At 55.3% G+C, this 19,739-nt stretch overlaps 1 protein-coding gene across 4 annotated transcripts; it reads left to right on the forward strand.

Annotated features, from left to right (window-relative positions):
* Positions 1-1,560: 1,560 nt before the first annotated feature.
* Positions 1,561-18,801, forward strand: CACNB1 (calcium voltage-gated channel auxiliary subunit beta 1). Of its 4 annotated transcripts, none has more exons than XM_066364328.1 (14): positions 1,561-1,852; positions 4,294-4,380; positions 7,300-7,419; positions 8,140-8,262; positions 8,738-8,874; positions 9,098-9,174; positions 10,561-10,580; positions 10,845-10,925; positions 11,348-11,406; positions 11,581-11,690; positions 11,844-11,995; positions 14,632-14,727; positions 15,147-15,332; positions 16,978-18,801. In XM_066364328.1, the coding sequence occupies exons 1-14, from the start codon at positions 1,769-1,771 to the stop codon at positions 17,440-17,442; spliced, it is 1,797 nt and encodes a 598-aa protein (XP_066220425.1). In that variant the 5' UTR covers positions 1,561-1,768; the 3' UTR covers positions 17,443-18,801. The 4 variants fall into 4 exon arrangements, with proteins under 4 accessions (XP_066220425.1, XP_066220423.1, XP_066220427.1 ...); XM_066364326.1 differs by lacking the exon at positions 10,561-10,580 and adding an exon at positions 9,576-9,730 and having other exon boundaries at positions 1,562-1,852; XM_066364330.1 differs by lacking the exons at positions 10,561-10,580; positions 16,978-18,801 and adding an exon at positions 9,576-9,730 and having other exon boundaries at positions 1,566-1,852; positions 15,147-15,543.
* Positions 18,802-19,739: the final 938 nt, after the last annotated feature.

A 19,739-nucleotide genomic window follows, 5' to 3' on the forward strand; every position in this document is an offset into this window, starting at 1 on the left:
TTCCGGCTCCAACTTGTTGGCTCCAGCTGATCACCCCATCTCTATCTGAATTTTCCTGGCTGCTAAACAGAGCTCGGAAGGTCAAAGAAAGAAAAAGGAGCAAAATTTATGCCACTTCCTCACAACACAGTTGGTGTCATTGCCATTTTACAGCTAAGTGAGGTAACAAATTGAAAATCCAGGTCTGACTGTAAAACCCATGCCTTCTCTGTCCTGCCAGGCTCTTGTGATCAAGGGACAGATGGGAACTTGCTCAGGAGTGGATCTGCTCCTGGAACAATGATAATGGTCTTCATCTGCACTCTTCCCCCAAAGTTACCTGATCAGAGAAACATCTTAGGCCAGCCATCCACTTGCTGCAGAACCCAGAACCAGGAGGAAGAGTCAGTGTACTCCAGTCTCCCTTCCAGCAAACACAGTGGGCCTGCCTTTGTATTAAGGTTACTGAACCTGCCTTGTATTAAGGTTACTGAACTCTTCGTTCTACTTCTCATCTCTCCTCTTTGTGGAGCAGGGGAAAGGGTAGATTAAGGAGGTAACAGGTCCTCCTGTCATGACTGACCTTGCACAGCACTTTATAGCATCTCCAAAGCACCCAGCAACCCATCATTTAATTTCATTCTCCCTCATCCTCCCAATAAGTCCAGATGACAAAGCTACCACAGTCTGGCAACCCATTTTACAGAAGAGGCTAAGTGATTTGTCCAGGGCTACACGACCAGAAAGAACCTAAACTGGCCACAAGGTCTCTTCCCAGAACCCCCTACTCCTTTTCCTTCCACAATCATAGTAAATGGGGTCCAGGGCTTGGATATGTGTCTCCAAATAATGAAGGGGGAGAAATTCTAGGTCTAAGGTAATTAGATCTGATTTTAGCCACCCTCTCCTTTCAGATCCAAATTTCTTCGTTTTCTTTCTTCTCTCTTCCAAGGGACATACATGGACCTCACCCAGTTCCAATCCCCGCCTTTTGGAGTGGCTTGGGGATACTAGCGACTAGGACAGAAAGACTCCTGGGTCCCTCGAATTTCTTGTTGCTCTCTCTGTTGGGACTCCCTTTGGACACCCTCACCACTCCAACCTCAGCCTCCCGCCAGCCAGCACCGTATTGGAGGAGGAGAACTTTCTGTTTGGTTCAAGCCGATGTGGGTCCATACAGGGGAGAAAGGGGTTAAAACCGGGTCCCGGGCTCACCAGGTCGGTGAAGTTCCGGTGGCCCAAGCTGGAGAAGAATGGAGAAACCAGCTAGGAAAAGCGGTTTGGAATGGAAGGGGGGCGCGGTGCCAGCCATGCTAATCCACGTTACACCTCCACTGGCGCTTGGCATCCCCTGGTAAAGCGCCCCCTTCGTCCCCGCCCCCACAGAGTGGGCCGCCCTCACCCCAGGCGGGTAGGAGGACTGCGCGCGCGGTGCAGCCGAGCCGGGAGCCGCACGCTTCACTCCAGCCGCCCAGCCTTTGTCTGTGCGGAACCCGCGGAGGGGCTGCGAGGGGCGGGGCCGGGGCGGGCAGAGGGAGGGAGGGAGGAGGGGCGGGGGGAGCGGAGCGGGAGGGGGAGATGCTGAGCCTTCAGGGGCGGAGGCGGCGGCGGCGGCGGCGGGGAGAGCGCGAGGAGGGAGGGACGGCAGGAAGAGGGCAACCGCAGGCCGGGCCAGGTGGTTGGGTCTGGTGCTGGTTGCGCTGTGCCGCTCTCGGTTCCGACGGCCTCTCTCATGCGCTGAGGGCGCCGGGCTGGGCCGGGCCGGCGTCCGGAGGGGAGGCTCCTCTCCATGGTCCAAAAGACCAGCATGTCCCGGGGCCCTTACCCACCCTCCCAGGAGATTCCTATGGAGGTCTTCGACCCCAGCCCACAGGTGAGGCGTGGTGGCCGGGCAGAGGGAAGGGGGCCGCTCCCGCGGGCCTTGTGGGGTCGGCTCGAGGAGCGCTGGGGAGGAAAGGGTTATATGGCGCGAAGGGGAGAGGGGTGCCTGCGCCCCGTCCCTGCTGGTTAATGATAGGTAGGCGCTTGGCCCGGAATTGGGCTGCGGTTTTGCGGAGCCTGAGGGGGCGGGCGGGTAGTCTGTCACCCTCGCCTACACGTCTCCCCCGCGATCAGGGCTCCTGCTCCGGTACCGGCTCCAGGGGTTTGACAGTGGAGGTGCTGGTAGGGGGATTCTAGGGGTGAGGGAGGCTAGAGAGAGCTCAGGCAAGGGGGCGACGCAGAGCACACTCATGGGCGCAGGGCGGCGGTGGGTGGGGCGGGGGTGGCTCTGGGAGGTGGCCGAGGCGGCAATCACAGGGCGGCGCCAGCAGGCCTTCGGAGCCCTAGACAGTGGCCCTCGAGGGTGGGGAAGGGGCCAGGCCCCCATCCCAGCGGCGTCAGCTGCACCCCTGTATTGGACCGGCTCCTCTCTCCTGACACCCACGTTATCTCTCCCTGTCAATCCTCCCTCCTCCACCCCCCAGCCCCGGAAAAATGCCTCCAAAGTTTGGAAAGTTGGATGGATGCCAACTCACTGTCCTGGAGGGGAAGACGCTTCTGTGTTACCTGGGGGTGGAGGTCTGCTGCTCTACCCCCACTCACATTTTTCTTGTGCTAGTGAGTTAGTCTGAAGAAGGGGTATTCTTGGATATGGTGCTGGGTGGTCGTGCCCAGGGATTTCTCTGGGATATGTCCTTCTGTAACTTGGCAGTACCCCAAGGCTAGGATGGCATTAACTCTTTTCTTGCTGTGGCCAGCCTGGAGCAACTGTAATCATAATGTGGTTGGTTGGGGTGTGTGTGTGTGTGTGTGTGTGTGTGTGTGTGTGTGTGTGTGTGTGTGAGACAGGGTCAGGTCAGACCTAAAAATACCTCCCTTTTCCACCCCAGGCCCCGAAGAGCCTGGGAGGCAGCTGACTGGGGCCTTCTTTTCAGCTGTCCCTTGTGCCTCTGGCTGCCACTCCCTTTTCCCAGGCGGGTTGGTGGTGGTGGTGGTGGTGGTGTTAAAAAGAGTCCAGGGCTTACTGGGGGATCCTCTTAAGTTTGTAGGGATTCTCAATCCTAGAGGTTGGGTATATGTTTGGTTTGTAGAGGGGGATGGGAGAGAGGATTCTGGGGTTCCCAGGTGCCCTTTTTCCCATCTATCTATCTTCCTTCCTATACTCAGACCCAAGGAACCAGAGAGCCTAGTCTGGTCATGGCTTATCTACCTTCTTTGGTAAAGAAATTTTAGGAAGCCGGCTGGAGTCAGGGGTTTGGAGGGCCCGAACCCTCAATCATCACCCGCTATTCTGGACTGGCCTGAGGCTAATGTGTATATGTGTGTTGGGAAGGGCAAAGAAGCAGTCCCCTTTACAGGAGATCTGGAAAAACCCGAATGTGTGGCTGCTTGAGTGGTCAGGCAGTGTCCACTCCAGCCAAGTCAGGAGCTTAGCCAGTGAGACTGAGCCAACTTACCCCAGGAATTTGTGGGGGCTGTGTCCCAAGCTCATCTTGGGGCAGGGCCAGGGGGCATTTAGATTAATGCAGCCTGGTATGTACCATGGGGACAGGATGTAGGCAGTGGCAGCTGGGGGTTAGTGGGTGGATGCTTGAACCCTCTTGCCCCCTGGGAAGAGGTGTGACCACTGTGATTGTGAGGGGAGGCCTGAGAAAAAGGCCTGCCAGGGCAGGGGGTGCTGAGCTAAATCTGCCCCATGGCAGTGGGCCACGTTAGAGGTTTACTTTCCAGATACCTTTTCACAGCCTGGACCCCCTCCTGGGAAATCTAGGTTTGGGTCTTCAAGAGCTGAGAGCTGCCACTCCTCTCCCTACTTTGCAAAAAAGGAAAGCAAGAGTTGGGCACAAGAACAGCCAAGCTGGTCCCGGTGGCAGTGGCAATTCCTCTTCTCTCTGGGGGCCACGGGCACTCTCAGCCCGCTCTGCGCCTGCTGAGGGGGAGAGGGAGGGGAACTCTCCCCAGGTCTCTTCAGCCTCTCCGCCCATCACTGCAGGCAGCCTCTCCCTCCCCTCGAGGCCTCTGCAGCCTGCCCAGCATCTTAATTAGCTTTGCTGCCTAATGAGCCTCCAGCTGCTCAGTGCCTCCCCCCTTCCCAGCCTTTCTGGCCCGATTTGGGGGTTTCTCTGTGCACTTCCTAAGGCTCCCTTGCACTGTCCCCCGCCCCCTGGCTGTGGTCTGGGCCCTCCCTCCCCCTCGGGCTGTACCATCGGGAAGACGATGGTGGGAGGGCTGTTCAGATCAGGGAATGATATTCTCAAGGCTTTCCTGTAGGCTGGGCCTGGGCTGGGAAAGGGCCTTTCTGATTCCACTCTTGTCCCATCCTGGCTTCTCCAGGGCAAATACAGCAAGAGGAAAGGGCGGTTCAAAAGATCGGATGGAAGCACGTCCTCGGATACAACATCTAACAGCTTTGTCCGCCAGGTAATGGGGAGGCTGGGCTGGGAGGAGGGAGGTGGCTGGTTGGTAGAGCTCAGCACTGGTAAGCTGAGTCTGAGATTGTCTCCTGGCACCCTCCCCCATGTCATTTATCACCTGCCTGGAACCGCCCATCACACTGACACCCCATGACCTCTCCTCCATATACTGTCAGCTGCACCCACTCCCTCAGCCCCCGCCCAGCCCTTCCCCCAGCACCAGGCACCAGCCCCTGTTGCCTGCCTGCGTCATCTCATTCAGGGACAGCCTGGCCTGCCTCCTTCCAGCTTGCTTAGGGCTGTCACCCACTCCCCCTGCCGGCTGTCTGCTTCCATGTCCTCCCCCAGAATCTGTGACAGCGTGGGGTAGAGGCAAGACTTACGAAATGAGAAGCCAGGGCATGAGTCCCTGGAGCCCCGGTTAGGTATGGGTCAGGGGAATGCCCTCCTCACATCCGGATGTGACTGTTCTTTAACAGGCAGAGAGAAAGTGTGTTGAGGGAGGTGGGCCATGGGCAGGAGGGAGTTGATTTTAGAAAAGACTTTAGCCCAGCACCCCTGACTGAAGGCAGGTCACTGAATAGCTTTCTGGGGTCTTGTGTGCTCAGTCAGGAAGATGCCATTCTCATTTCTATTCTAATTCTCAACTCCAGGCCATCTCAGGCTCAGGGAGAAGCATGTGGTTGCTATGACTACAGAGCATCTCAACAAAGACTAGTACCCAAAAAAGGCGAGAGGGGCTTGGGATAAGACAAGGAAAAGGAGTAGTTGAAGAGGAAATAGGCAAACCAAGCTTATGAGGGCAGAGGGTAGTAGGGAGGAGGGGCCCTGTGGAGGTAAACACCCTCCTCGGGCCAGGAGAGAGAAGATGGTACCAGGCAGATCCATCACAGCTGGAGCGAGGCCCTTCTTTTTAATTCCTGATTCCACAGCACTTGGCACATGTGAGCCCAGGAAAGGGGCCCTTCATCCCAGCATGTCCTAAGCACACAAATAGGAAGTCCTTTCTTCAGTCTCTCCCTCCTCCTCCTGTTGCAGGACTGGGCCGGGGCCAGGGCTGGGAAGTGAGATGCTGTGCTCTCAGCGGAACTCCTCTCGCCAGAAAAGGCCTTGGTTCCCTCAGTTTGGCAACCCAGGGTGTCAGACCCCAGCCTCTAATCCTTTCCCCTCTCAGCTTCCTAGCTCTGACCCCCAGTAGTTGGTGGGGAGTGGGGGGGGGCAGTCCTTGCCACATCTCTGAGCTAAATATACCCTAGCAGTTTGCACATGTAGCAACTCTGCTTGTAACCTGAGCCCCCTGGGGGAGCGGGCAGTTTGGGCCACCTTCTAGGCCAGCAGGGCCAGGCACTGAGGGCGCTGTGATGGAGGCGCCCAGCCGGACCCTCATGGTGGTGAGCTGTGGATGGGGGGTGGGTGGGAGTAGCCTCTCACGAGAGCTTGTGAGAGCGGCTTCACACCAGCCTGTCTCTGCCTGTCTCCCGCCATTCCTGATATGTCTGTGTGCATGCATGTGCGTGTATATGTGTGCATGTGTATGCTGGGTCAATAGGCGCCTCTCTGTCACTCTCACTCTGGGTCTCACTCTGGCTCTTCGAGCATCTGTCTCCTTGACTCCGTGCTCCCATCAGAAGGGTGAAGAGTGGTGGTTGAGCTGGTTTCCACTCTCCTTCCTGTATGTCTCGTTTCCAGCTTCTGTTAGTGACTTCAGCCCCCACCCCCACCTTTGCCCTCGTGAGTCTCCCATTGTCCTGATTTGGCTGGGAAGAGGATGGGCAGCAGCACTAGCTCATGATCAGGGCCCTCTGGGGAAAGTAGGACTTTGTCTTCTCTCTTTCTCAGGTCCTCACTGTACCATGCTAATGGGCATTTCTGGCTAAGTGACATTTTCATGCACTCAGGAAAAAAACCCCACATCTCTGCAGCCCTGTTCTTTTCCCACGTCACCTCCTGTACCTGTAGCAACAGCACTGCAGCACCGTCACGGAGACCCGCATGGGCTGCACACTCTCAGGGATACCGACACCCAGGGTGCCCTGTGTACCTGTCTGCATTCAGGCATGACATCCAGCACGTGTTGTAGAACGCACTCTCCTAAGCGGACTTGAAGTTGCACATCCAAGCACACCCATGAGTGTGTTCATTCACACTGCAGGTCTGGACAGGCTGTGTGTGTTTTACACATGTGCCTGCATCACTAAAGGAGTTGTGCTCTGGGATGGCCAATGTCAAGACCAGCTTCCTCGCACACCCCAACTTCTGAGCTGGCCTTAATCCTGGCAGCTGCACCCCTAACTTAAGAAAGAGCCTTCCCTGTGTTCTGTTCTTGACCTGCCTTTTCTGCCTGCACCGCCTCAGGAATCTTGGACTCTCTTTTGTAGTTTATGAGAGCCTGGGGGTTGGGCTCCCCCGATTCTGCCAGGGGAGGTAGGATTCTGTCTTCCCTCACCCTCGAGCACAAGATAGAATTTTTGGTGGTCCTGTCATGCCAATTAGGCTGCCCACTACCAACAGTGCAGAAAGCTCAGGCCTGTGCTGGTGGCTACAGTCCCTGGAGGGACCCACTGGGCTTCTGCTGAGTCTGTCTCAGCTGGTGCTGGGGGCAGGGGAGAGACTGAGGAGCCGGGAGGGGAGGTTCATCCCCTGGCACTCTTCTCCTGTGCTTTGCCCCTATCAGGTTCCCACCCCTCCCTGGGGCCCAAGCAGCTGTCCTTGGACCTGCCTTAACCCCTGGCTTGCTGCTGCCACCCTTCCTAGGGCCACCCTCTTTCTGTGGGCCTTCAAACCTCAGTCCCTGGTTCTTCCCATCTAACATCATTCCTCCGAGCCCTTGTGGCATCATGCTGGGCTGGCAGAGGCTTGAGGCCTCCCTGATAGGTGGTACCTCCATGCCTTCTGGGGCCCAGGACCTGGCCTTGTCTGTTTTCAGGGCTCAGCGGAGTCCTATACCAGCCGTCCATCAGACTCCGATGTGTCTCTGGAAGAGGACCGAGAAGCCCTAAGGAAGGAGGCGGAGCGCCAGGCTTTAGCCCAGCTCGAGAAAGCCAAGGTGAGAAAGAAGTGAGGGGCTGTGCTGTCCTGGTTCACCTGCCCCCAGGCTTTAGAGACGGCCTGGCGAGACCTTAGGTCAAGTCTCCGCCCAGCCACATCCCAGCTGGTACCTCTGGGCCTCAGTGTGCCTCTGTCTTTCCCCTGTAAAATGTGGGCTGTAATACCTGCCTCCTTATACAGTATAAGTGTCTAATACTGTGTCCACACGTAATAGGAGCTTGAGAAGTGCTAGAAATGTACACTTCTTTCTGGAGTCAAACTTCCTGGGCTGCTCTTGCTAGCTGTGTGATCTTAGGCAAGTCACTTAACCTTTTTGAACTTTAGTCTCCTCATTCATTAAAATGGAGGTAATAATACTTCCTAGGATTTTTATGCTAAATAAATGAGATAATGCACATGAAATATGTGACACAGTAGCTGGTACACTAAGCAGTGGCTTATTGTTGTTGTTATCATTTTTATTATTATTCCTTGCGGGTATCATGCTGGGCTTCCCCACCCCTCCACGCTGAGAGGTCTGAATTCTATTTTTTCTTTTGCTTTTTATTGATAAATTTAATGTATATATATTAAAATGTCTACATAAACTATTCAGTATACCTTTTAATGAACAATTTATAAAACAAACCTCCACGTAATCACCACCCCACTCAAGAAGCCGTACATTACATTATGGTCTAACCCTCTGGGTGTCATTCTCCCTGTGTGCCTTCTCTAGACCAAGCCGGTTGCATTTGCTGTTCGGACAAACGTTGGCTACAACCCGTCTCCAGGGGATGAGGTGCCTGTGCACGGAGTGGCCATCACCTTTGAGCCCAAGGACTTCCTGCACATCAAAGAGGTGGAGAGAGCACTTGCATTTGGAGGGAAGGCAGGGTGGTGGGAAAAAACTTCTGGGCTGAGTCTGCTGTGTGACCTTAGACAAATCTCTCCACCTCTCTGAGCCTAAGTTTTCATTGGTAAAATGGGGTGGTAATGCCTAGGTCCCAAGGTTGTTGGGCGGGGTTGTGAAGCAGCCCGTAAGTGGAGTGGCAGTTGGCCAGGCACATGTAGGTGTCAGTGTTTACTTCCCTCCCCGCGCTTCCGGGGCAGGGCAGACACGTGAGGAGGAAGGACTGAGAGCAGGGATGTGCTGGGGGCAGGCCGATCCCTGACCCAAGAAGATGCTGGGCCTGATGCTGGAGCCAGGGGCGGGGCTCTTTGAGGGTGCCACCCTGGTCAGGATAGGGATAGGCAAGTAAGTCCAGGGCTGGTTTCCCCTGGCCTGCACCTCCAAGCTCCCTCTCGGTCTCTCCCACCCCACCTGCCGTTTGCAGAAATACAACAATGACTGGTGGATCGGGCGCCTGGTGAAGGAGGGCTGCGAGGTTGGCTTCATCCCCAGCCCTGTCAAACTGGACAGCCTGCGTCTGCTGCAGGAACAGAAGCTGCGCCAGAACCGCCTCAGCTCCAGGTGTCTGGCTGGGGGCGGGGCACTGCCAAGCCCGGGAGAGCCATCCAGGCAGGCCCAGGCCTCAGGGGTTGACCCATTGCCCCGAGGGCACAGAGCTGCCTGTGGCATCAGCAGCGGGGGCCCAAGAACCTTGGGGGCAGGACAGCATGTGAGGGAACAAGAGTCCCCCACCCTCACACCCACCCCTTTGCTCACAGTTCCATTTGCCTCTCTGCCCACACAGCAAATCAGGTGACAACTCTAGCTCCAGTCTGGGAGACGTGGTGACTGGCACCCGCCGCCCCACGCCCCCTGCCAGTGGTAAGCGCTGCTGCCTCCCCAGGGAGCCGGGGGGGCTTCTGGGTGGTGTGGTCTCCCCTCTGCCTTTCCCACCCTTCCCCTGCAGTACGGGGCACCCCAGTCCTGAGCCCTCCACACACACCCAGTGGTCCCCTCTCCACGCAGAGTAGGATACCCCACAAGCTGGGCCCGTCAGCGCCCGTCCTCTCATGTCTGTCCTCTCCCATTTCCTTGGTAGCTCCATCTCTCTGCCTGACTCCCCTCCCCACGCCCCCCGTTCATTTCTCCCAGCCCTGTTCCATTCACTTCTTCTTCTTTCTTTTTCCCCCATCCCATCCCTTCATTCTGTATTCGTGTCTCCATGTCCATCTCACTCTTCCCTCTCGCCTCCCTTCTTCCTCTCTCCTGACTCTCCTGTCCAGGTAATGAAATGACTAACTTAGCCTTTGAACTAGACCCCCTAGAGCTAGAGGACGAGGAAGCAGAGCTTGGGGAGCATGGCGGCTCTGCCAAGACTAGTGTTAGCAGTGTCACCACCCCGCCACCCCATGGCAAACGCATCCCCTTCTTCAAGAAGGTAATTCGAACTGGGCTCTTACAAGAGGGGAGGGGCCCAGGGCCCAGATCTTTGGCAAGGGAGGGGCCTGGAATGGATTCAGGTGTGGTAGCAGCCTGATTCTGTGGGGATCAGGGTGTCTTGCCGAAGGGACAGAGGGGTGGGATGGCACAGAGGACAGGCTTATCTATCTCCACCCACAGCCCTACCCTGGCCCGCTCCGCAGGATGGAATGGTTCTTGTGATTGAAGTACCCCTTCCCTTGGAAGGCGCCCCCCCCCAAACCAGTAGTAGGGTCTGGTGGTAATGAAACCTGAACTCTTTCTTCACTCCCAGTGGGATATTCCACATTTGCCCCTCAACCCCGAATGTGAAGGGTGGAGTGGAACAGTGACCCCTCTTTGCCCTTTTTGGACTCCATAGGTCTAGGGTAAAGATGTGGGGGTCTACTGGCTACAGAACAGGACATTTAAGGGAACTCTTAAAATGGTCAAGTTGGCCTGTACTGGAGGCAAGAAGAGGTGGGCACCAAATTAGGGGCTGTCACCCTTCACAGCTCTTTTCCAAGACCCAGAAAGGGGTTCTTGGTATGTCTGAATAGTCCCAAGTGCACTGGACTGACTGACAGTCCTGCTCCCAGCCCTGACCCAGGGCCATCTCTGGCTCCCCCTGGCAGGGGGTCCCATCCCCTCTCTCTGGCTCTGTCTGTCACTAACACGCATGCCCTGTTATCTCTCCTCGTCTGCCCGCTCCCCCCCCCCTTGTCCTGGCTCCTTCCTTGCCCTCTGCCCTTGCTTGGGTGCCCTCCCTTCTCTCTCCCCCTCCCCCCTCTTGGCAATCCCTGGACCCAGCCAAACAGAAGCAGAAGTCGGTGAGTATCACAGCTTTCTGTGTCCCCCTCCCCACCCTCTGGGATGAGCTAGGGGGACCTTCTAACACCCATTCCCATATCTGCCCCCTTTCCCCCTCCCTTCCTGGTTCTCCCTGGCCATCCCTTCCCACCCTCACTCCGGTCCCCACGTCTGGGCTCTGGGACCAGGGGGAGGAAAGGGTGCATGGGGGAGCCTGAAGTCTGGGGGAGAGGGGCTAATGCCATCTCCACTCGGGGGTTTCCCCCTCCCTGCTTCCCCTCCAGACAGAGCATGTGCCCCCCTATGACGTGGTGCCTTCCATGAGGCCCATCATCCTGGTGGGACCGTCGCTCAAGGGCTATGAGGTAGGAGCCTGTAGAGGGGAGTGGACCCAGAGGGGCCCAGGCCTCCGAGAAACTCTACAGGGTCAGACACCAGAGAGGTTCTTTCCAAGGGCCCAGGTTCCCAGGTGTCCTCCTCAGAGGGCTACAGACCAGAGAAATTTCCCAGGGGGACCAACCCAAAGGGAGGCCCACTCAGAGGGTCCAGTTCCTCCCCCCCAAAAAACCCCAGGAGAGTCCTCCCAGAGGTATCACCTAGAAGGACCTTTGGAATCTGAGAGCTCACTGGAAGCTCATCAGACTTAGAAGGACTCCCCCACCCCCAGTCCCAGGGTCCCATTCATCTCAGGAAAATGGAATGTGAGTGTGCAGATACCCTGCAGCCCACCCTTGCTGAGTGGTTTTAAACACCTGACTTCTCCCCGCACCCCCATCCCCACCCTCAGGTTACAGACATGATGCAGAAAGCTTTATTTGACTTCTTGAAGCATCGATTTGATGGCAGGTAAGACCCTGGCGCTTGCTCCCCGCTCCCACCAGGGTCCTCTGCTGCTGGGGATGGATTTGGATAATTTTGGGGACTCTTAGACTGAGGAACAGGGGGCAGGCCTGGAGCCTGGGGAGTGGGCAGGGCATCCTAGGCCACCTGACCCATGACTCCCTTTGCCCCTTCCCCTAGGATCTCCATCACTCGTGTGACAGCGGACATTTCCCTGGCTAAGCGCTCAGTCCTCAACAACCCCAGCAAACACATCATCATTGAGCGCTCCAACACGCGCTCCAGCCTGGGTGAGCCCACCCCTCCGTTGCCCTCTCTGGGGCCAGACACAGGAGGAGAGGGAGGTGGGAGGGGGAGTCATCTCCAGAAGGGTTCTATCCACCCACGGCCTCCTGGGAGGCTCCCTTATACTCCCCCTTCTCCGTGACTCCGTGTGCCCCCAGCTGAGGTTCAGAGCGAGATCGAGCGGATCTTCGAGCTGGCCCGGACCCTTCAGTTGGTTGCCCTGGACGCTGACACCATCAACCACCCGGCCCAGCTCTCCAAGACCTCCCTGGCCCCCATCATTGTTTACATCAAGATCACCTCTCCCAAGGTGGGTGTAGGAGCCTGATCCTAGAGGGGACAGGGACACTCGGTTGTCGGGCTACCTGTTTAAGTTCCAACGACTGCTTGCTAATTATGTGACTTAATCACCCCAGCCTTACTGTCCTTTTCTGTAAAACTTCATCACGGATATTGTGACAATTCAATATAATGTGAGTCCTTAGCAAAAGGTCTGGTATAATGTGCCTTATCGTATATTAGTTATTCCTATTATGTAAATATTCATATAACTTATTATTAGGGTGCTGCAGGCCAGTCCCCGATCTCCACTCTGGTGGCTTCCCATCCTTGATCCAGCAAACTGAAAGAGCTCTGTGCCTATTGTCCCGGGTGTCACCCAGCTACTTGCCGGCTAGGCGGGCCTTCCTGTCTTCATTTCAGCCTTTTTTGTTGCACTGTCCTCATGTGGATCTTGATAGAGATGAAATCGGCAGGAAGGCTCATTTTCTTCTTGGTCACATCGTGCAGCTCCGTCGGTTTTCCCTCCGTGATGTCAGTCGGGAGGAACTAGCAGCCGAGCGTAGGTGAAGAAGTGGGGGTGGCAGGAACGTGGCGAGCAGGTAGAGGTGAAAGATTTGAAGTCAGAAGCCTGCATGAGGTTCAAATCCTAGCTCTGGTTGCCTTATTAATTCATTAGATTCTGTTGGGGTTTTTTTAAAAATTGAAATTGAGTTCTCTAAGCCTCAATTTCTTCATCTATAGAATGGGGATTATAATCCCTCTCTTGTGTTGCTGTTGAGAGGATTTGAGGTAACGATGTAGAGTCCAGAGTGCATGATGGCAACTAGGGGTGGTAACTTATTACCTCGTGATGGGGCCCTGTGAGCTGAGCATCCAGTTACTTAACCTTAACCTTTCTGCGTCCTAAGTTTCTTTTTCTTTTCTTTCTTTTTTTTTTTAAGTGGGAGATGGAGAGGGGGACAGACAGGAAGGGAGAGATGAGAAGCATCCATTCTTTGTTGTGGTTCCTTAGTTGTTCATTGATTGCTTTCTCATATGTGCCTTGACCGAGGGCTCCAGCAGAGCGAGTGACCTCTTGCTCAAGCCAGCAACCTTGGTTGGACTCAAGCCAGAGACCTTGGGCTTCAAGCCACCTTTGGGCTCAAGTCAGCAAGCATGGGGTCATGTCCATGATCCCACTCTCAAGCTGGCAACCCTGCGCTCAAGCTGGTGAGCCCGTGCTCAAGCCAGCAACCTTGGGGTTTCAAACCTGGGTCCTTAGCATCCCAGGCCGAATCTCTATCCACTGCACCACCACCTGGTCAGGCAGTCCTAAGCTGAGCACGAGCATGAAGGGGACGATAGGATTTAAGTACTTCCTGGTGTAGTTGAAAGGGTCAAATGAGATAATGGATATAAAAGCACTTTGTGAACCAGGAACAAACAGCTCAGTTCACTTCCTCCATGGGAGGAGCTCTGACTGAGGTTAATGGTGGGGACTCTGAGGGTCCAGACTGCCTGGGTGTATGTCCCAGCGCTCCCACTTACCAGCTCTGTGCTCCTTTGGCAAGTCACCTAACATCTCTGTGCTTCAGTTTCCTCATCTGCAAAATAGGGATCCTCAAACGGTAGTTGTGAAGGTCAAATCCAGTAAATGGGTTAACCATGCAAAGTGGCTGGTACCTACTAAGCACTATCTCTATTCTATTTAAAAAGAAAGTTTATTGCCCTGGCCGGATAGCTCCATTGGTTAGAGCATTGTCCCAAGTGCAGAGGTTGCCAGTTCGATCCCCAGTCAGTGCACATACAGGAACAAACCGATGTTCATGTCTCTTTCTCTCCCTTTCTTTACAAAAATCAATCAATAAAAAAATTTAAGCCTGACCCATGGTGGCGCAATGGATAAATGTCAACCTGGGATGCTGAGGTTGCCAATTCGAAACCCTGGGCAGTTTCCCCCGAATCCAGGATCATGGGTTGCATTTTATATCTCTTTAGTAATCTTCAAGCTGAAACAGTTCCTCAACCTTGGGCTTTCACGACACTGACATTGTTGTAGAATACAGAAAACTAATGTTATAGAATGTCTCAGTGTGGGTTTGTCTGATGTTTTCCTTATGACTAGAGTTAGCTTTTGCATTGTAGGTTGGAAGATCACCAAAGCGATGTGTCCTGAGTGCATCGCATCAGGCATACGATGTTGGTTTGTTGGGCCGTTGGTGATGTTAACTTTGTTCACTTAGGGTGGTGGCTTTAAGCTATTGTTATTATTATTATTATTGAACGAGAATAATAATAGTGGCCACCTAATGGGATTATTGTCAAGACTAAATGAATCGAGCATGTAAAAAGCAAAGAGTGCCAGCACATAGCAGGTGCCCCATAAGGCATGGCCGTTATTGGCCTGGACAATGAAGCCTGTGAAGGAGGTGAGAGGGGCTGGGCTGTATGCCCTCATACAGCCATCGCCAGCAGAGCTTCCTAGGACAGGCTGGCATGGGACCCAGGAGAGCCTGAGCACGGTGTAGTATGGCTACAGAGCTGGTGAGGTGATTGCTAAAGAGGTGGCCGGGGTTGAGCGTCCTCAAACATCCCCCAGCCACGCTGGCTTCCACCAGGATCTGCCTCTCTGACCTGGTGCATTGCGGGGGCATCCCTTTAGCTCTTCTTCTTCCCTCAATCCAGGTACTTCAGAGGCTCATCAAGTCTCGAGGGAAGTCTCAGTCCAAACACCTCAATGTGCAAATAGCAGCCTCGGAGAAGCTGGCGCAGTGCCCGCCTGTGAGTGCTCAGACCTGGGGAGGGGGGATGTTTGGATTCTGGTTTCCTCTGGTCTGCATGGGAGACAGAGTGGCAGGAACACCTGGGCTGGTGCAGACTGGTCTTCCAGGAAGGAATGCTGGGCAAGCAGTCAGAGACTGGCTTCAAGCCCCAGAAGTACCACTTCTCTGTGGGGAGTCTAAGACTTTGTTGCCTTAAATCTAGAATGAGGGAATTGGACTAAGTGGGTGCCAACACCTTTTATAGTTCTGCCAATGCATATATCTGAGAGCTCTCCTTCTCTTTCTGAACATCAGAAGTCTCTTTTTAACTTTGTCCTTCAACCCCTTGACTCTCCACCCACTGTGCCCAGGCCATACCCTCACCCCCTAGGTCATGCCTGGCTCATCCTAGCCCTGCCCCTAACCCCGCCTCCACAGGAAATGTTTGACATCATCCTGGACGAGAACCAATTGGAGGATGCCTGCGAGCACTTGGCCGAGTACTTGGAAGCCTATTGGAAGGCCACACACCCGCCCAGCAGCACTCCGCCTAACCCGCTGCTGAACCGCACCATGGCCACTGCAGCCCTGGCTGCCAGCCCTGCCCCTGTCTCCAACCTCCAGGTACAGGTGCTCACTTCACTCAGGAGAAATCTCAGCTTCTGGGGTGGGCTTGAGGCCTCCCAGCAGGCCAGGGTGGCACCCCAGCAGCAGGAGCACGCCATGTAGGTGCTCTCCCATCTCCCCTCCCGTCCGGGGCCCAGAACTGGAGCGCAGGGAACATGGGGAAGGAAGGAAAGAAAGAACTTTATTTTGTAAAAAAAAAATGTGGTGACCAGCAGCTTCTGGTGTCTGTGGTTTTTGATGGGATTGGGACTGGCTGGTGGTACTCCTTGGGCCTGGTCCCATAGGACTATATCCGCTGCCTTGACAGCCCTCTAAGACAAGTGACTAGGAAGACTGATAGATTCATTCGCTGGACTCCATACCCATTTTAGACCCAATAGTGATGGCAGCATTGTAGACCCAACAGAGTACGGAATTCCACAGAGCAGAGACCTTTAAACCCGAAGAGATGGTCCCCTCCCCTAGAGCCCTAACCCCAGGAGGCCCCTCCAAAGGGACCTAGAATGTAGTGTCTCTTCTGTGATTGACGCCGAACCTTCCATTCTTCTCCCAGTTAACCAGATGCCAGGAAAGGCCCTGCTGTGGGCGCCCTTCCCTGCCTCGCCCTCTTCTTGTGGGAGCCATGGCCCATCTCTGAAATTACATCATTAAGTATTTGGTTCCCAATTAGAGCCGGAAGAAACCCATTCTAGACCATTGCTTTTCAAATTGGTTTCCAGCAACAGAGCCCATTTGTTCACGGAATCTTATGTGGAAGCTAGTATGTAGAGAGGGCATCCTTGCTCTGCTCTCGTGCTTGGCCTCCACTTCACCTCCATGGGGACCCTTGAAGCATTTCTGAGCCCTCCCCACTCCACCCCAGCTCTCCGGGGAACAGTTTGGAAACAGCTGCTCTAATCTCCATCACACCACCAGAGAAACTGGGCCACAGAAAGGGGAGTTATTTGCTTAGGGTCACACAACTTAAAGGGGCGGGGCTAGGACCCAGGCCAGTTTGCATCCACCAGCAGCCTTTGTGGCGGAAGTGGCCATCAGATCACCTTTCGTGTGGCATTTGGTACTGAGGACATTGGGTTGTCTCATCGTCTCCTGTGGGGGATGGAGACCCATCAGCCTTCCCTATCCTGCTGCTTTGAGTCTTTGCTGGAGGTAGAGAAGGAATTCCACCATCTGACTGGGGGCAGGGGAGTGTGAGGTTCTAGAAGCCTCTGATTAGGCTCTGGTTTGGGCTGAAGGAGCTGGGTTAGTGAGCTTGAGCCGATATCCCCTTGGTATAATTAGAAAACTGGGGCAGTGACTAACCTAATCAACCACTAACAAATGGCAGTACTGCTGAGCCGTTCATGATGATCTGCCCCAAGACAGCATGATGACTGTGTTGCAGAAGCGATGACTAATTGTTGGAGGGCTGTGTACCATGGTTACCGAGCCTCCTTAGCCTTAGGAAGGTCGGGGGCCCCCTGTCCCAACAGAGGAGCTAATGCCCTGAGATCTGCCTGGCTGGGCTTCATCCCCTACAGCCAGCGCCCTCCTCCCTCTGCCAGGATGGTGCCCGAGTACCATCACTAACCTGCCTTGCTCTGTTGTGTTTCTCTCACCCCTGCCTGATCTGCATGGTGTGTGCCGTCTGTCTGCTAACCAGGGACCCTACCTTGCTGCGGGGGACCAGTCGCTGGAACGTGCCGCCGGGGAGCACACCAGCGTGCACGAATTCCCGGGGGAGCTGGGCCAGCCCCCAGGCCTTTATCCCAGCAGCCACCCACCAGGCCGGGTGGGCACCGTGCGGGCACTGTCCCGCCAAGACACGTTTGATGCCGACACCTCCGGCAACCGAAACTCTGCCTACACGGAGGTGGGAGACTCATGTGTGGACATGGAGACTGACCCCTCAGAAGGGCCAGGGGTTGGAGACCCTGCTGGGGGCAGCACCCCGCCAGCTCGCCAGGGATCCTGGGAGGACGAGGAGGAAGACTATGAAGAGGAGCTGACTGACAACCGGAATCGAGGCCGGAATAAAGCCCGCTACTGCACGGAGGGCGGGGGTCCGGTGCTGGGACGAAACAAGAACGAGCTGGAGGGCTGGGGGCGGGGTGTTTACATCCGCTGAGAGCCCGGGGCACACCGTGGGAGGATGGGCTCAGAGCCCAGGGGAAGGGAGGGATAAGCAAGGGATACACCCCGGGGTGTATCTTGCCTCCAGGGGGCGCTGTCTCATTTCAGATGCCTTTGCTCAACGTTTGGGGTTTCTTTGGTAGTAGCATCCCAGCTCTAGAGAGACCCTTAGTCCCCAGCTGTAGGTTTTTATCTACCTGTGGTGGATGGATGGGGAGATGCCCACCTTTCTGCAATGTCCCTTTCTCTTCCACCTCCGGGGTCTCTCTCCCAGAGAAAAGGTGCACTTCCTTAACTCTACTTGGGGCTCTAAATGAGGGTCCTAAATGGGGTGGCCCTTTCTTTTTCCAACCTTGGGTATTTGGGAAGGGTAGGGGGATTTTCCTGGAGAAGGAGACCACAGGTTTTACCATGAGGGTTCTCCCAAACTCTCCAGATCCAGGGTTCATCATGCTCAATGTTACCCCCTACCTCTGCTTTCTGGCACCACCATTGTCTGGTAGGAGAAAGCTATTGGATGGAAGCCCCTTGGGAAGGGGTCTGGGTGGAAACAGACAGGTATGAGATGTAGTGCCATCTGCCCACTGGTCCAGGACCTAGCCCTGAGGAGTGGGCAACCTGAGACGCTGCTGCACTTCCCACCTCAATGCCTCAGCCTTCACCCGCCCCAGGAATGAGCTTTGCCTACATACAGCATCCTTTGCTTGCTTCCATCACAAGAGGGGCCCTCTGTGTCTGCGTGCCCTGTCCCTGAGTCATCTGGGTGTTAAGCCCACAGAACACTCTGGTCTGCCTCAGTTTGAAACCAAAAACCGTTCATTCACTCTCATCCTGAAACCCCAGGAAAGAGGCCCTTTGGGTTGGTGCCCAAGAAATGACCACCACCCCAGGGGTTGCCTTGGGACCACGGATCTCCCCTGGGGGGCTTGGCTGCTGCTGCTGCTGCTCTGTATTTGCCCCTTGTGATCCTGTTCTTTACCACGCCCCCTCCCCTCCCCCCAGGAGAGGCCTCCTACCCCCTCTGACCTGGAGAGGCCCTTTACCTAGCATTCCCACAGTCCAGCAGCCCTGCCCCTCCCCAGCATCCCAGCTGGGCCAGGGAGAGCCGATTGTGCCAACGAGGACTGGGCCCTGCCCGGAGGCCCACCTCAGGGATGGGCATCTCATGCCTATCTCGCCACCTGTGCCAATGTTGTCCCACACACACACCCCACACTGGGGGTGGGGTGCAGCTTCCACTTACTGGTTAGGAGAGGCCACTGCCCAACCTTTTTCCTCCTGTCTGGTCCCCCATCTGTCTCTGTTCGTCTGTACTCCCCTAGGAGAAGTATTTTGCCACATATAAAACCGCCGTCCTGTCCTTTGTGGCAGCCTCTGGAGCCTAATTTGTTCCCGCCACAAGCTTGCTGACCTAGGCATGTGAGGGCTGCCCATGTGCAGGGGATGGGAGGGGTGGTGCAGGGGTGAGCTGAGTCTGGAGTGTTTACCCCACGGGAGAGATGGGGCTCTGTGGTGGCTCTCTGGTGTATTACATTCAAGCCTGACAGGAGCTGCGTGGCCAGTCTCAGGCCCCCTCAGCCCCTAAACCCACGCCTAACCTATCTGTCCATGAATAGAGCCAGGGAAAATGGGAAGCCGAGGCAGGGAAATGGGGTGTCATGATTGTGTAGTGAGTGAGGTCCAGACCTACTGGCACAATGTCTTAAAGGCTTGTGTTTGTTTTTCTGCTCTGGTGATCTCAGCTACCCCCCACCCCCACAACGCCTCAGAAGAGGGAGGGACTGAGCTTCTGGCTTTCTCCATTGAAGCCCCACATTTACCCTCTTCTCAGCCCCTACTTGGGGGAGGGGCAGAAAGAATGGGGAAAGCCCCAGTCTCAGCCTGAGAGAAAGATCAACAAAGTCAGCAGGTTTCTGCCAGCATGAGCTGGCAGGATGTGGACTTCTAAAGGTTGCTGTTGTCACCTGTGTCCTCTCTCATGTAGCACCCACAAACCATTTCTCCTCCTAGCATTTGGTTCTGGGGTGCTGGTGGATATGAAGGGCTGGAGCTCCTGTGTCTTTCACCTGAGTGCTCCTCTATGCAGTGTGTGTGTGTAGAGGGCAAGAGACATCCAGACCTCCCACATGAGGGACTGGCAGACCCAAAGAAAGGAGCTGGACAGGCCCACCGGTCAAGGTCTCCAGGGAGTCAATGGCAAAGCCAGCACCACTGGGATAAGTCCAGTGTCTGCCCCCCAGTGTAGTGCTCTTTGCATAGCCTTCCATCACAACCCTTCATTCCCATGTTTTT

The sequence above is a fragment of the Saccopteryx leptura genome, chromosome 2 (assembly GCF_036850995.1).
Source record: "Saccopteryx leptura isolate mSacLep1 chromosome 2, mSacLep1_pri_phased_curated, whole genome shotgun sequence".
In the NCBI taxonomy this organism is placed as follows: domain Eukaryota; kingdom Metazoa; phylum Chordata; class Mammalia; order Chiroptera; family Emballonuridae; genus Saccopteryx; species Saccopteryx leptura.

Coding starts and splice junctions, on each gene's coding strand:
- CACNB1 (XM_066364326.1), top strand. CDS start 1,769: ATGGTCCAAAAGACCAGCATGTCCCGGGGCCCTTACCCACCCTCCCAG. Junction 10,926..11,347: donor CGTCGCTCAAGGGCTATGAG/GTAGGAGCCTGT, acceptor CCCCACCCTCAG/GTTACAGACATGATGCAGAA. Junction 11,691..11,843: donor CAACACGCGCTCCAGCCTGG/GTGAGCCCACCC, acceptor GTGTGCCCCCAG/CTGAGGTTCAGAGCGAGATC.